Source organism: Rhinatrema bivittatum, chromosome 2, assembly GCF_901001135.1.
Source record: "Rhinatrema bivittatum chromosome 2, aRhiBiv1.1, whole genome shotgun sequence".
NCBI classification, from domain to species: Eukaryota; Metazoa; Chordata; class Amphibia; order Gymnophiona; family Rhinatrematidae; genus Rhinatrema; species Rhinatrema bivittatum.
The window spans coordinates 190,750,560-190,765,389 of record NC_042616.1 but is presented as its reverse complement, the minus strand read 5'-3'; the positions used below and the strand labels follow the sequence as shown (position 1 = coordinate 190,765,389).

The following is a 14,830-nucleotide window of genomic DNA, read 5'->3' as shown; positions in this document are numbered from 1 at the left end:
TCACTGTACTCAACAGGAGGATTAGATTGCTATCCGTCACGTTTTTTACGCTTCAAGTGGCGAAATTGCCTTAATAGAGGGCTGGAGTGCATCGTAATATACCTGCCAGAAAGATACTTTAAAAAAAATTTCACCTATTTGAGATCTCTGAACAATTAAAAACTAGAATTAAAGTTTTGTATTCAAATCTCAGGACCCAGGTTATTGCAAATAGTTGGCACTCTGCTGCCAGAGGGGAACCAGACAAGGGTGTCCCTTGTCACCTTTGTAATTTAGAGCCTTTAACATACAAAATTAAAAACTCAGCGGATAAATTTGGATTTCAGTTTGGCAATTTAAATGAGCTGTTAGCTGCATATGCAGATGATATTATTTTATTTTTAACAAAAATAGATAGATCTGTGCCAGTTTTGCTTCACCTTCTGAAAGCTTATAATAATTTATTTGGTTACTTAATTAATCACACCAAATCTATGGCAATGGGTATTGGACCAACTTCCAGACTTCCTAAATATCAGGCCAATACAGTAAAGTGCGGCCGCGGTTACACTGCTTCTAACACGCTTTCTACTCACAATTTGGCTGCGTTAGTCCAACCTGCGATTCACTATCCCTTTTAACCCATCCTTACCGCCTCTTTAAATCAACGGGTAACCCTTTCCGCCCGCGGCATGTATATGAGATGTAAACGATCGGATTAGCTATTCCCTCCCATACAGTAACGTGCTCCCCGATTATCGCTTTTTAAACCTACAGTTTTGCCGTGCGTTTAACCTGCTAATTTACCGCCTACCCCTACCCCTGCGTTAGTGTGGAGTGTCAGGCAAGCCGAGACGAAATTTCATGGGCCACGGAGCAGCCCCAGCCAGCCCCGCTTCACTGCCTGACCCCCTCACTCCCCGGGACATGACCGAAGTGAATCGGGCAAACTTTCCGCTAGCCCCCCGCTCACCTGCCCTGGCCGCGTCCATGGGTGCCGATCTCCCGCGCTGACAGCTCCGGAGCAGCCCCAGTCCTCTCTCCCCTCCTCCCGGGGACAGCCTGTGGGGAGAGAGGCTTCAGCAGCCCTGGGCAGATCTGGCGCACCCCATGGCTCCCTATTCTCTAAAAGGTAATGAGTGCACGCCGTAACCTCGGACGTCGCACGCCGTGACCTGAGCGCCCGGCTGGACGTCCGAGGTCACGGCGTGCGGGGCTGGCTGGGGCTGCTCCGGAGCTGTCAGCACGGGAGATGGACGCAGCCAGGGCAGGTGAGCGGGGGCCGGCGGAAAGTTTGGGGGGAGTTAGGGGGTCAGTTAGGGGGTCAGTCAGCCCTTCTCCTGTATCCACTTCCTGGTACCTGTCATTTCAGTAAAATGGATTGTGCTTCATGGACGTGCGTTGGACGCGGCTTGCATTTGCATGTCATTTAAATACAGTATCGAGCGTGCATGATGAACAACGTGGGTGTGCCCGGCACTAACGCACCTCTTTCTACCGCATCTTACTGTATCGGCCTGATATTAGGGGTTTTCCCATGACCAATTCCTTTGCTACTTATTTTGGTATAAAAATCTCAGCTAATTTTGCTGAGCTTTATATGTTAAACTTTCCAGAGATTATCCCGAAATTCAGATCTCACTAGATGGCAACCTCTTCCTTTATCATTTTTGGGGAGGGTGTATATGGTAAAAATATTGGTGTTTCCACATCATCTTTACCTGTTTTAACGTCTACCATATAATGTGCCTCTTGGGGTTTTTGTTTCTCTTAAGGGGGCTATTATTTCTTTTATATAAAGGGCAAAGCTGTTTATATTAGGCCACTTCACAGATGCTGTAAGGTTGTGGCAGCCTAGATATCACTGATTTGTATCTGTATTACCTTTTTGCAAGATTGGTGGGGATTAGGGGGTGGTTAAGTAATAATTCTTTACCCTACCCTTGGAGGAATTGCAGTCTCAGGAGCTCAGTTTGGCTTTATTGCTGTGTTGTTCATCTGGATTGGCAACATCAGGATTACTTGGGACAGTCCAATTTTGTCCCACACTCTCAAGGTGTGGGACAAGAACCTTAAGATGTGCTAGGCAGTATCTCTCTCATGTCTCTCCTTCTGAACAATCCATACTTATCTCAAGTTACGTTTTCTTTAGATTCCAGGGGGTGGGAAGAAAGGGGGCTAAGGTTTTTAGGACAAATATGGAGGATTTGGTGACCAAATTTGGAATTCTGCACCACATACACTTTCTTTATTTGAAGTTACGTAGCAATATATTTCAAATCAGAGAAAATGTTTGTGAACTGAGGGGGAGAAATACTCTTGAAAGAATTCTGCTTAAGAGATCTACACGGACAATTATTTCACAGTTTTATTGTTTTTTACATACTGAGATTCTTGAGACAGAGGCCAACAATGCATTCATTTTTAAATGGAATTCTGATCTGTTCCTGAATCTTGATCTTGATCTTGGGCTTTTAGCTGCTCATGTTTACTTCTGCTCCTGATGAGATGTAAGTCTGCCTAAGTCTCTGTTTAGGCCTAAAACGACTGGGTGAAGAGTCTGGGTCAACCGGGGAGGGTGTAGGCTGAAGAACCATAAAGGTCCGGAATACTTTGAGACAGACTGAGCAAACTGGTGGACTAATTGGTAAAACTGGAAATGTTTTTCACGCGAGCATGTTTTAAAATCCACTTACCAGTGCACTTTAAAGCTGACAAAGTCCTAAGCAAGATACGCGAAATACATTTGCTCGAGTAACTGCTTAAAAATAGGAGCACAGATGCACGCAGTAGGCACATTGAAAAACATATGCATGTAACTGTGAACATAATTTTAAATTTCAGCGTATGTGCATATATGGGCGCTAGTGCACTCATTTTAAAGTTACCTTCATGATGTTTCTATGATATGAATATCTTAAGGAAGCATTAAATTAGGCCAAAACATTCTGATCAATAGAAATATCTTGAAAAAAATTATATATTGTCTTCATTTTTTTTCTAGCAATATGTCGATTCTCCTGTGGTAAACATATGGAATGTGCAGCACCAAATACCTGCAGGTGCATAACAGGCTACTCTGGTTATAACTGTCAAACTGGTAAGTGCCACATTTTAGCTTGCTCAAATTTAATCTATTGAAGTTAATCGTGTAAGACGTAATTGAAGAATTTTGATTTTCTACAGCAGTGTGTCGACCAGACTGTAAAAATCATGGAAAGTGCATTAAACCTAATGTCTGTGATTGCCCACCAGGCTATGGCGGATCCACATGTGATGAAGGTAGGGCAGCCAATACTGTGTGTTTTTAATATTCAGATCAATTACTTCTTGTAGAAAGTAAAATACTCAGTGATAAAACTGTAGCAGTCATAGTTTTCGAAACAAAAGCATTCAGGTGCCAAACAAATGATTTAAATAATCTTGTATCATAATCTATAATAAGAATAAAGAGATCTAATGGACAAGCTTTTTTTGAAGGCAAACATGAAAAATGGAGTCAGCTTTAAAGACTGAAAATGTATCATACAACAATAACAAATCAAACGTGCACATAAACCCAGTGGCGATAATTTTCAAAAGGATTTACAGACATAAAATTGGGTTTTACGCACATAAATGGACTTTATACACGTAAATGGGCTTTTGAATATTGCTACTTTTACAGATGTAATTCCTTTGAAAATTCACGCCATAGGGTTGAATTTTTAAAAGATTTTATATATGTAAATGGACTTCTGAAAATTGCTATGATATATGCTACTTTTATGCACATAACTCTTTATAAACTTCATGCCAATATGAATTCTTAATAACATTTTTATAGAAACCCAAACAAAAAAAAATAAATAATAAATAACAGAAGTTATGCATACGGGGCAGATTTTCAAAGGGTTTATTTATGTATTTGTTTATTTATTTTATTTTTAAATATTTCTATACCGTCTTTTCAAACAAAGTTTGGCCAAAACGGTTTACAACATTAAATTATAAAATACATCAAAAATAAGTAACTAAAAAAATTATTTTTAACTAAAAACAGTAAAAAGTAAAATAAAACGAAACCAAAAATAACAGGGTTAGATAGGGGAAGTGGGGGGGCGGAAGGAAAGAAATCGTAGCGGCCTCGGAGGGAATGGAGGAAGGCTGCGCGGCTCGGCGCGCCCAAGTTGCACAATTGTGCTCCCCCTTGTGCGCGCATGTTATAAAATCGGGCGTAGATTTGTGCGCACCGGGTTGTGCGCACAAATCTACACCCGCACACAATTCTTAAAATCTGGCCCACAGTGTAAGTAAAAACCTAATCAAAAGTTAGAAGACTTAGACAGAGCTCTTCATTTTTTGTTTGCTTTTATTTAATTTTATTTTCTTGGGCATTTCTAAGTGTTTATCACAAAAAAAAAAAAGATAAAATCAGTAAAATAAATAGTTCATGGTTTTTCTGGATAAATATAGTATGGGGATATATTTTGGTGGACAAAAGGCTGAGCATTAAAAAAAATATGTATTAATAATTTGATAAATGAAATTTACTGTGGTTTGCTGTAGAACTGAACGTGAACTGCCAGTGCCTGTGAGTTTAGAAAACATTGTTTCTAATCCCCCAATGACGACTCCACATTTTCACCATTTTCTCTCCGTCCCCACTCCATTCCCTCCAGTTTTTCTCACCCCAGCCCTCAAACGCCCTATCCACACCACTATCTCTTCTCCTCCAGCCATTCACTCTTCCTGTCCCTTTACCCCCATCCAAATACCACGTTCTTCTCCTTTCCCCCTACCCTTCTGCCAACTCCAGCCAGCACAAGAAGAGAGAATGAGTTGCCCTTCTTACTGCATCCCCTCTGGCAGTTCCAGTGATAAGGTTGAAAGCCATGTAATATTAACAACATCTCCCACAAGAATGCTATTAGATCTATTGGACAAAGTGTGGTTCAGACCTTGACTGAAACCACAAACTAAACTTGAGTCAAATAGGGACTAGAAACAGGAAAAAGAAGTGTATTGAGGATTATAGGTAGATGACTATGAGTTTCAAAACTAGGATAAAAAATTGATAAAATAAGTTATAGATTTAAACCTAAATTGAAGGGAATCAGTCATAGATTATCTTTAATATGCTCAACAGTAATAGAAAATGGCAACAAGTGGTAAAACTAATAAACTAAGGTTCTTCACACAGTTATAGACAAACAAGTAAGCATGAAATCCATAACCCATTTGGACCCCTGTGTTTTGGTGAAAGGATCCTACCTCAAGGGTAAGTCATGAAAGCAGAAATGAAGACAGCCAAAATCAGAAGACTGATTGAATGCCTTTCTCAATATATCTTAATCAATTCAACCATCATATGAAAAAGGATCTCCTAATGATGCTATTTGCAAGAAAGGAGGTCTGCAAAGAATGGAAAAACAATTTAATTTTCATTTCATTAAATTTATAAATGTATAGGCCACAATTACAGACATCTCACTGTAACATTAAATAACATATAAAAAGCTTATAATATAAAATGATGCTGAACAATTTTGAAAACATGTAAAGTAGCTGTTAAATAAAATAAGTAATATTAAATAAAATGAAAAGTAAAAAGTTGGAATGCTGTGTGGAGCATGGTAAAAACATAAAGGAATGTAATAAGGGAAGAAATATGAAAGATATAGTAGAATAATTGAAAAAGTATGAACGAAAATTAATAACAAGTAGTATGTGATAACCTACCTTATAATTGCATAGAGATCAATTAATCTTCATCAGTTTGGGGCTCAGTAACACAAATAGTGGCCAAAAAGCACATTTTTCAAAATATCTTCTGCTGTAAAAAAATAATATTCAGCTACTATTTATTGTGTTTTTAAACTTCAAAAACTATTTGATCACATAGGAGATGAAACCAGTGTATAGTCTCCATTCTAGGACTTGGCTCTGCTACAAATAGCAATTTTCCTACCTAGGACCTAGATTCATCATTTTGCTATAAAAATAGCCAAAATTGCACCCACAATAAAAAAAAAAAAAAAAAAGGGGGCATGGTTAGGGTAATTTTTGAGATATCACAACATGTGCTATTTTACTCCATTGCAAGGTATTTTAGCACAATGCATGTTAAATTTATCACACCTGTGATATTTTCACATCAAAAGCTGAGAAGTGCCCTGTCTTCACTCCAAATCACATCAAATCTTCACTGTCTACTGTGCTGCTCATACCTCTGACTGTGCATGTAAAACTGCCCCCCTCCCCCCAAACCTAGGCCACCACCAAAACCTCACCCGGAGTTACTAGTTGCCTCTCTTACAGTGGTATAAAAAGTTGACTAATAGGTGTGCCTCCCCAGAGGCTCGCTCTCTCTCTCCTCTCCAAAATGAGATTTGTGATTTTTATTGCAAATCCTGTTTTGGGCACAACACACAGCATAATGCCAGGAAAAAATACATTATTTCTGGCATTCAATCATGCAATAACATGCATTGCACTATCGCATGCAATATTAAACACCCCTCATTTTCATAAACTCTGCCCAAACTCCTCCCTTTTGACTAAATTTTGAAAATTTGCTTATGCTTCTCGCGATAAGGCCCTAACTTGATTTGATAAATGATCCTGTAGATTCGTTCCTTTTATGTGTCTCCCTCAGCCTTCAACCATGCTTGTTATGAATTGGAGAGTGGATCCCTGTTCCGAGGTAGAGTCAGCACTGCCGAGAAGGGAGTTAACCCTTGTCGGTCTCTACCGTCGGATGGCAAGGCCTGTTGGAGAGGTAGAGCTGAAGACTTCACCCTGGAAGCTTGTGAACCCCCCAAGGAGGAGCCCTTAGGGCCACGGCCGCTGGGACTTAGGAGACTCCCTGAAGAATGAAGATGGTCTGGATGCAGGCGCCTCCTGCAGGTCATGGTTTCCAGACGGCTGGCGCCTCCAGCAGGTCGTGAGAAGTCGGAGAGTATACTTGAAGAATAGACCCAGACCAGTCCAAGGGTCGAAGTCCAGAGAGAGGTCGAGAGCCGGTCCAGGAGCAGACGGGAGAATGGTCCAAAGCCAATCCAGGAACAAGAAGGAAAAGGGTCCAGAGCCAGTCCACGTCAAAGCCAGATAATCACTACCACCAGTCCAAGGGTCAGGAGCCAAAGAATCAGTCCAACGGGGAGAAGAGCAGAAGCGGGGCAAGAAGCGGATCCGGAACACCAAACAGGAAACCAGGAACTGAGCCTCAATACCAAGACAAGGTCTGAGGAGCAGACCTTGCCTTAAATACCTGGAAGAAGGGAGGAGTCTTCAGGAGGGAGCCATGACATTTCCTGTCGTGGCCCCTTTAAATCTTTTCTTCAGCCGCGCGTGCGGCCCTATGCAGCCAGGAAGTGGGAGGAGTCATCGCAGCCCTGCTGGGCTCCGCGGCTGGCCCGGGCAGCAGCCAAGGCCACGAGAGGAATGCCGAAGGAGGCCTCCTGTTCCTGCAGGAGCCCCTGAGTCCACCCTGCGTCGCAAGTGAGTACTTGTTCCCGGCCGCGGGCCGCCGCAGCCAGCAGCCATGATGGTCGGCCCCGGTCGCAGTTTGCCGTGGCCAGCGGCCATAACAGTACCCCCTCCTTTAGGCCTCCCTCTAGAAGGCTTGGGCTTATCGGGGTGTTCGGTATGAAAGTTCTGGAGAAGTGTTTTATCCAGGATGTTCTTTGCAGGTTCCCAGGAATTCTCTTCTGGTCCAAATCCCTCCCAAGACAGCAAATACTCCCCTGTGCGACCCCGTTTACGGACATCAAGTACTTCATCCACCTGATAAATTGTTTTTTTTTTCTGCCCTAGGCGGTAAAGCTTCGGGAATCTTTCGAGTAGGCCAAGAGAGGACCAACGGTTTCAGAAGGGACACATGGAATGAGTTATGAATTTTCAAGGTGGTCGGTAAACGGAGTTGATAAGTTACAGGACCCAGCTGAAGTAGTACGTACAGGAAAAGGTCCAATATAACGTGAAGCTAACTGCATGGAAGGAACTCGCAACCGTATATGGCGTGTGCTGAGCCATACTTTTTCTCCTGGACGGAACTGTGGGGCTGCTCGTCGATGCTTATCAGCGAAAGTCTTGGCGGAATGAGCAGCTTTCCGGAGCATGCACTGAGTGTGAATCCAAGGCCGACATAGCTGTGCTGTGGTAAGCTGAGCTGCTGGAGATGGTACCGGTAAAGGCAACGGTAGAGGCAGCCTAGGGTGTCGTCCAAATATAATCTGGAACAGAGACGTCCCTGTTGCGGAGCAAACATGAGAGTTGTGAGAAAACTCAGCCCAGGATAGGAGTGTTGCCCAATCATCCTGACGGGAGTTGACATACATCCGAAGGAATTGTTTCAACGCACAATTAGTACGTTCTGCCTGTCCATTAGCCTGCGGATGAAATGCCGTGGTGTAATCCAGGGAAATGTTAAATTTTTGGCAAAGATTGAGCCAGTAACGGGCCGTGAACTGAGGGCCACGATCAGATACAATGTGCTGTGGAAGGCCATGGAGATGAAAAATATGAAGCATAAACAGTTGGGCCAGGCAAGGAGCAGATGGGAGGGAGGGAAGTGGGATAAAATGGGCCATTTTGGAAAATCGAATCACACAACCACCCAAATTACTGTATTGCCCTCAGAAGGCGGAAGGTCCACAATAAAGTCCGTGGAAATATGCTTCCAGGGTTTCTGGGGAATAGGTAGTGGCTGCAAAAGTCCCCAAGTCTTCCCAGTAGGGCTCTTGTGTTGTGCACAAATTGGGCAAGACTCCACGTATGCACGAATATCCTTGTGCATGTTGAGCCACCAGTAATACTGTTGTAGAAGCGATTGAGTCCGAGCTCTGCCCAGATGTCCGGCTAGCTGAGAATCGTGTCCCCATCATAAGACTTTAGTACGAAGTCTCTTAGGTACCACAGTCTTGCCCGGTAGGACTGAGAACGTGGCGGAGAGGATAATGTGAGCAGGATCAATAATATTTTGAATTGGCTCCTCAATGTCCACATTGGAGAAAGATCGAGACAGTGCATCAGCCTTGATGTTCTTTGTAGCAGGTCGATAGCGAAACTCAAAATCGAAACGTGAGAAGAAAAGCGCCCAAACGAGCTTGGCGAGGATTCAGACGTTGAGTTTGTTGAAGATACACCAAGTTTTTGTGGTCAGTGAAGACAGTGATACGGTGCTGTGCCCCCTCCAACCACTGTCGCCATTCTTCGAACGCGAGCTTGATGGCAAGAAGTTCTTTGTCGCCAATAGCATAATTGCGTTCTGCTGGAGAAAATTTCTTAGAGAAATATGAGCACGGATGAGATTTCCCCGATGCACTGTTTTGACTCAGTACGGCTCCTACTCCCTCAGCGGAAGCATCGACCTCCACTGTAAACGGACGTCTGGGATCCGGATGTCACAGACAAGGTTGCTGAAGGAAAGATTCTTTGAGAGCCTGAAAGGCTTCTACAGCCTCAATGGGCCAGGCCTTGACGTTTGCCCCCTTACAAGTGAGTGCCGTAAGAGGTGCAGCCAGCTTAGAAAAGTTCTGTATAAAACTACGGTAGTAGTTTGCAAATCCAAGGAATCGTTGGAGGGCCCATAGACCACTAAGTTGAGGCCATTCTTGGATGCATTTTAGTTTAGCGGGGTCCATTTGAAACCCTTGCTTAGAAATGATGTACCCCAAAAAAGGCAAAGCTTCTCTTTCAAAGATGCATTTTTCCAATTTAGCATAGAGTCGATTTTCTCTCAGACGTTGTAACACTTGCACAACATGTTGACGATGCATCTGTAAATCACCGGAAAAAATCAAAATATCGTCTAAGTAGACTACCACGCAGATATAGAGCAAGTCTCTAAATATTTCGTTAACAAAATGGTGGAAGACGGCAGGAGCATTGGTTAGTCCAAAAGGCATAACAAGATATTCATAATGTCCATCTCTGGTGTTAAAAGCTATCTTCCATTCACCCCCCTCATGAATCCTCACTAGATTGTATGCTCCTTGAAGGTCCAATTTTGAAAACACCTTGGCTCCCTGTAGGCGGTCGAATAGTTCAGCTATAAGCGGCAAAGGGTACCGGTCTTTGATGGTAATGGCATTGAGCCCACGATAGTCTATACATGGACGCAAAGTCCCATCCTTTTTTCCAACAAAGAAAAACCCAGCCCCGGCTGGAGATTTAGAATGCCTGATGAATCCTTTCTGTAGGTTGTCTCGAATATATTCAGACATAGCTTGGGTCTCCATGGCAGACAACGGGTAGACCCTACCCCGAGGCGGGGTGGTGCCAGGAATCAAATTGATACCACAATCGAATTCTCGATGTGGAGGTAAAATGTCCGCAGCTTTTTTGGAAAAAACATCTGAAAACTGCTTGTACTGTGATGGCAGACCTTCCAACTGAGAAGTGCAGATGAAGCTGCTGGAGGAACTTGAACCGTGAATGCAGGTCTCCAGGCATTTTGATCCCCAGTGGATGAGTTTTAAAGAAGTCCAGTCGAACTGGGGGTTGTGTAGCTGTAACCATGGAATGCCAAGAACTATCGGATGGATTGCTCTTTGGATGATATAAAAAGAAATCCTTTCGGTGTGATTCGGTGAGATGTGACATTCCATCGGAACTGTATGATGAGTTATCCTCTCAGGTAGGGGATCTCCATGGATGGAGGATATGATTAACGGCTTCGGACATAAGCAAGTGGGGATGTGTAGTTGCTCTACCACATCTTGTAGAATAAAATTTCCACCAGCTCCAGAATCCACTAAAGCCAGAGTGGAGAACCGGTGATTTTCGAAATCCAGGGTGACCTGTAGAGTCAGTGGGAAAGCCGGAGAGGTGATGCCTAGGGTTATTCCCCCAATAGAGCCTAGGCATTGGAGTTTCCCGGACGTGTAGGACAAGGGGCAATAAGATGACCCGCTCCTCCGCAGTATAGACAGAGGCCTGCCTTGCGGCGTCTTTGCCGTTTTTCAGGAGAAAGGGGGCCTCGCCCCAATTGCATAGGTTCCTCCATGGTTCCTTCGGATTTAGGTGCCGTTTGGGAGACAGGAACCGAACGAGAAGACATGGCTTCTGCTACGTGCCTTCTCGTACTTGATCCCTCCCGCGCTCTTTCCCGTAGTCGTCGATCAATTCGGGAAGCCAAGTCCACGATGGCATCCAAGGATTGTGGTAACTTTCGGGCTGCCATTTCATCTTTTATTCTATGTGACAGGCCCTCTAAGAATATAGACCGAAGACAGTTCTCCTCCCAGTGGAGTTCGGATGCCAAAGTTCTGAATTCAATAGTATAGTCGGCCAGTGGTCGTCCACCTTGCCGGAATTGTAAAATTTTGGAACCTGCGACCACTTGTTTCCCGGGGTCGTCAAACACCGCTTGAAATAATTCCAAGAATTTAGGCAGGTTTTGTAGGATTGGATCTGACCATCGCCAGAAAGGAGAAGCCCAGGCTAGGTCCTTACCCTCCAACAAAGATAGGATATAGGTTGTTTTGGTGATGTCATCTGGAAAGATGGAGGCTTGAAGATGAAAGTGCATGGTGCATTGGTCGAGAAATCCTTGACACAGGCGAGGGTCTCCGGCGTAATGTGGAGGAGTCGGTAGTGGAATCACGGACCAGGGATTACCCTGCACCACCGAGGGTAGTGGTGGCGGCATGGCTTGAGTTGCGGCTATAGAATCCAGCCGGGTGTTAAGTCGTTCCAAGGAAGCCGCCATGGATTCTAATATTCGTTGCTGCTCCATGACCTTCTGGGCTAATCCAGGAATGGCCTGACGAGCTGAGGCCTCTGCTGGGTCCATGGCCTTCGTATTCTGTTATGAATTGGAGAGTGGGACCCCTGTTCTGAGGTAGAGTCAGCACTGCCGAGAAGGGAGTTAACCCTTGTCGGTCTCTACCGTCGGAATGCAAGGCCTGTTGGAGAGGTAGAGCTGAAGACTTCACCCTGGAAGCTCGTGAACCCCCCAAGGAGGAGCTCATAGGGGCACAGCCGCTGGGACTTAGGAGACTCCCTGAAGAATGAAGATGGTCTGGATGCAGGCGCCTCCTGCAGGTCGTGGTTTCCAGACAGCTGGCACCTTCAGCAGGTCGTGAGAAGTAGGAGAGTATACTTGAAGAATAGTCCCAGTCCAGTCCAAGGGTCGAAGTCCAGAGAGAGGTCGAGAGCCGGTCCAGGAGCAGACGGGAGAATGGTCCGAAGCCAATCCAGGAACAAGAAGGAGAAGGGTCCAGAGCCAGTCCACGTCAAAGCCAGAAAATCACTACCACCAGTCCAAGGGTCAGAAGCCAAAGAATCAGTCCAACGGGGAGAAGAGCAGAAGCGGGGCAAGAAGCGGATCCGGAACACCAAACAGGAAACCAGGAACTGAGCCTCAATACCAAGGCAAGGTCTGAGGAGCAGACCTTGCCTTAAATATCTGGAAGAAGGGAGGAGTCTTCAGGAGGGAGCCACGACATTTCCTGTCGTGGCCCCTTTAAATCTATTCTTCAGCCGTGCGCGTGGCCCTATGCAGCCAGGAAGTGGGAGGAGTCATCACAGCCCTGCTGGGCTCCGCGGCCAGCCCAGGCAGCAGCCAAGGCCACGAGAGGAACGCCAAAGGAGGCCTCCTGCTCCTGCAGGAGCCCCCGAGTCTACCCTGCATCGCGGGTGAGCCATGGCCGACTGGGGCCATGACGGTCGGCCCCAGTCACTGTTTGCCGTGGCCGGCGGCCATAACAATGCTGAAAGCAGGAGTAAATCCAACAGGCTCCCTCTTAAGCAAATATTTCCCATTGTTTCCTATGGGAGCAAAACTGAATTTGTTATATTTTTTCCTCCCATTAAAAACAATGTCTAATGTCATGTGTCCACTCACAAACTTTTCCCTTTTATTCTATCTCATAACACCAGAACTGAAGCCAAATATTGTGTCTAAGAAAAATTGAAAAAACATCCCATCTCAATGCCATTAAAGCATATGGGCACAGACTTAAACATATATACCCTAGAGGAAAGGTGGAATAGGAGAGATATGACAGAGACATTCAAATACCTCCAAGATATTAATGCACAGTAGGGATGTGCAGCGCAAAAGTTTATGTTCATAAGTCCATGTCGAAAGGGGGTCCCATTTGCGGTCAATATGGACATATGGAGAATTCCATAAGTTGAGTCTATGTCCATACGTGCAAATAAAAATTTAAACCCCTCACCCTCCTTAATCCCCCCCCCAAGACTTACCAAAACTCCCTGGTGGTACAGCAGGGAGTCAGGACGCCATTGCTGAACTCCTTTGCAAGGAGCACGTGACATCGGCGTCACGTGATTCCCCGCGCGATCGCTCCGGGACCCTCGTTGCACCCAAAAGGAACTTTTGGCCAGCTTGGGGGGGTCCAGGAGGTGGTGGACCACCAGGGAATTTTGGTAAGTCTTGGGGGGGGATTAAGGAGGGTGAGGGGTTTAAATTTTTATTTAGGGAACCGGTGCACGTATGGACATAGACTCAACTTATGGAATTCTCCATATGTCCATATTGACCGAAATTGACCCCCCTTTTCGACTTATGGACTTATGAACATAAACTTTTTGTCTGCACATCCCTAATGCTTACTCTGCTTACCATCATTTCCTAGTGCCCTGCAGCTTGCTACTGCATTTGCAATGTGTTTGTGTTTAGTGACTGGGAAAAGCAATAATGAAAACCATTTTCACTGGTAAAACATTGTTTGACCCTCAAAAATTGGGGGTTTAATTATTGGTTATCTTTAATATAAGAAAAATTACCTGCATTGTTGTACAACATGGGTAATTTTGCCCATATTTGCAGTTCTCTGCAGGTAATCTATCAGGGAGCAATAATGAAAGGAAAAGTGAATGTGTAATTTGAAAAAGGACTTGGATGAAATTTGGCATCAACATCAGGTACTCTACAGCACTTCCTGCAAAGAATTCCTAAAAAAAAGAACAGAGAAAAAAGGAAACTAAATGTAAGAAGCTTTTCCAAGATAATGAGGAGTAAAACAAAGAAAAATTTGATATTCTGTTTTTTCCAAGCTAGTGTCAAAGTAGATTACAATCAGATTAAAGTTACTTTCTTATTACAAAGTATAACAGGACATAATCAATATAGGGATCAAGATGAAGGGGCATATAAGATTATTAAAGGAGCAGGGAAACAGATTGGTCAATTATGGTAGTAGACAACGTAATGGTGGTATGAGTCCATTGGATGACATAGATCTATGGACCATATTGTGGTTGAACTGGGGAGAGTCAATAGGTAAGAAAATTCAGCAGTGGATAATGATACAGTCCCATTTAGGTCTGGTAGTCAAGGCAGGGTAAAGGTGATTTTTTTTTTTTTTTTTACTAACTTTGTTATAGATGACAGAGTTTTAAAGATGAAGTTTAGAAGAAAGCCTAGTTGAATAGACAAATTTTAGCTTTTTTCCTGAAGGTGAGGTAGGAAGTTTCTTAGTGTAAGAACAGTGGAATCTTGTTCCATATATTGGGGATGACGTAACTGAAAGTGCAAAGTCCGGTGCAGGAACATCTAGCAGAAGGGTGATGATAGAAGATCCATTTGGGAGGAACAAAGTTCTTTTGCAGAGGTGTATGAGCACACAAACCAGGGGAGGTATTCTGGGGCCACGTTGTGTATGCACTTGAAGAAGAAGTAGATATTTCAGATGCTTTGGCTCCAATCCAATCTTTGAAGAATTTGGAGGTATTTGAAGTTAGGCTGAGAGATTCCATGGAATAATGAGTTGCAATAGTCAATTTGGCTTATGATTAAAGTGGGTATATCAGTGGCCAACTTGTGTTGGCTAAAATAGTTGCAAGATTGATGAATCTATTGCAAGTGCTTAACACAGATCTTCATTACCTTTGAAAT

At 44.0% G+C, this 14,830-nt stretch overlaps 1 protein-coding gene across 5 annotated transcripts in view; it reads left to right on the top strand.

The window, feature by feature from the left end:
* The window catches only part of VWDE (von Willebrand factor D and EGF domains), a 268,951-nt gene that overhangs the window by 202,291 nt on the left and 51,830 nt on the right, over positions 1-14,830 (top strand). For all 5 annotated transcript variants that reach the window (XM_029588981.1, XM_029588980.1, XM_029588984.1 and 2 more), the window contains 2 exons: positions 2,984-3,079; positions 3,166-3,261. In XM_029588981.1, coding sequence (XP_029444841.1) covers positions 2,984-3,079; positions 3,166-3,261 — 192 coding nt within the window. Of the gene's footprint in view, positions 1-2,983; positions 3,080-3,165; positions 3,262-14,830 lie in introns of those variants that run through there.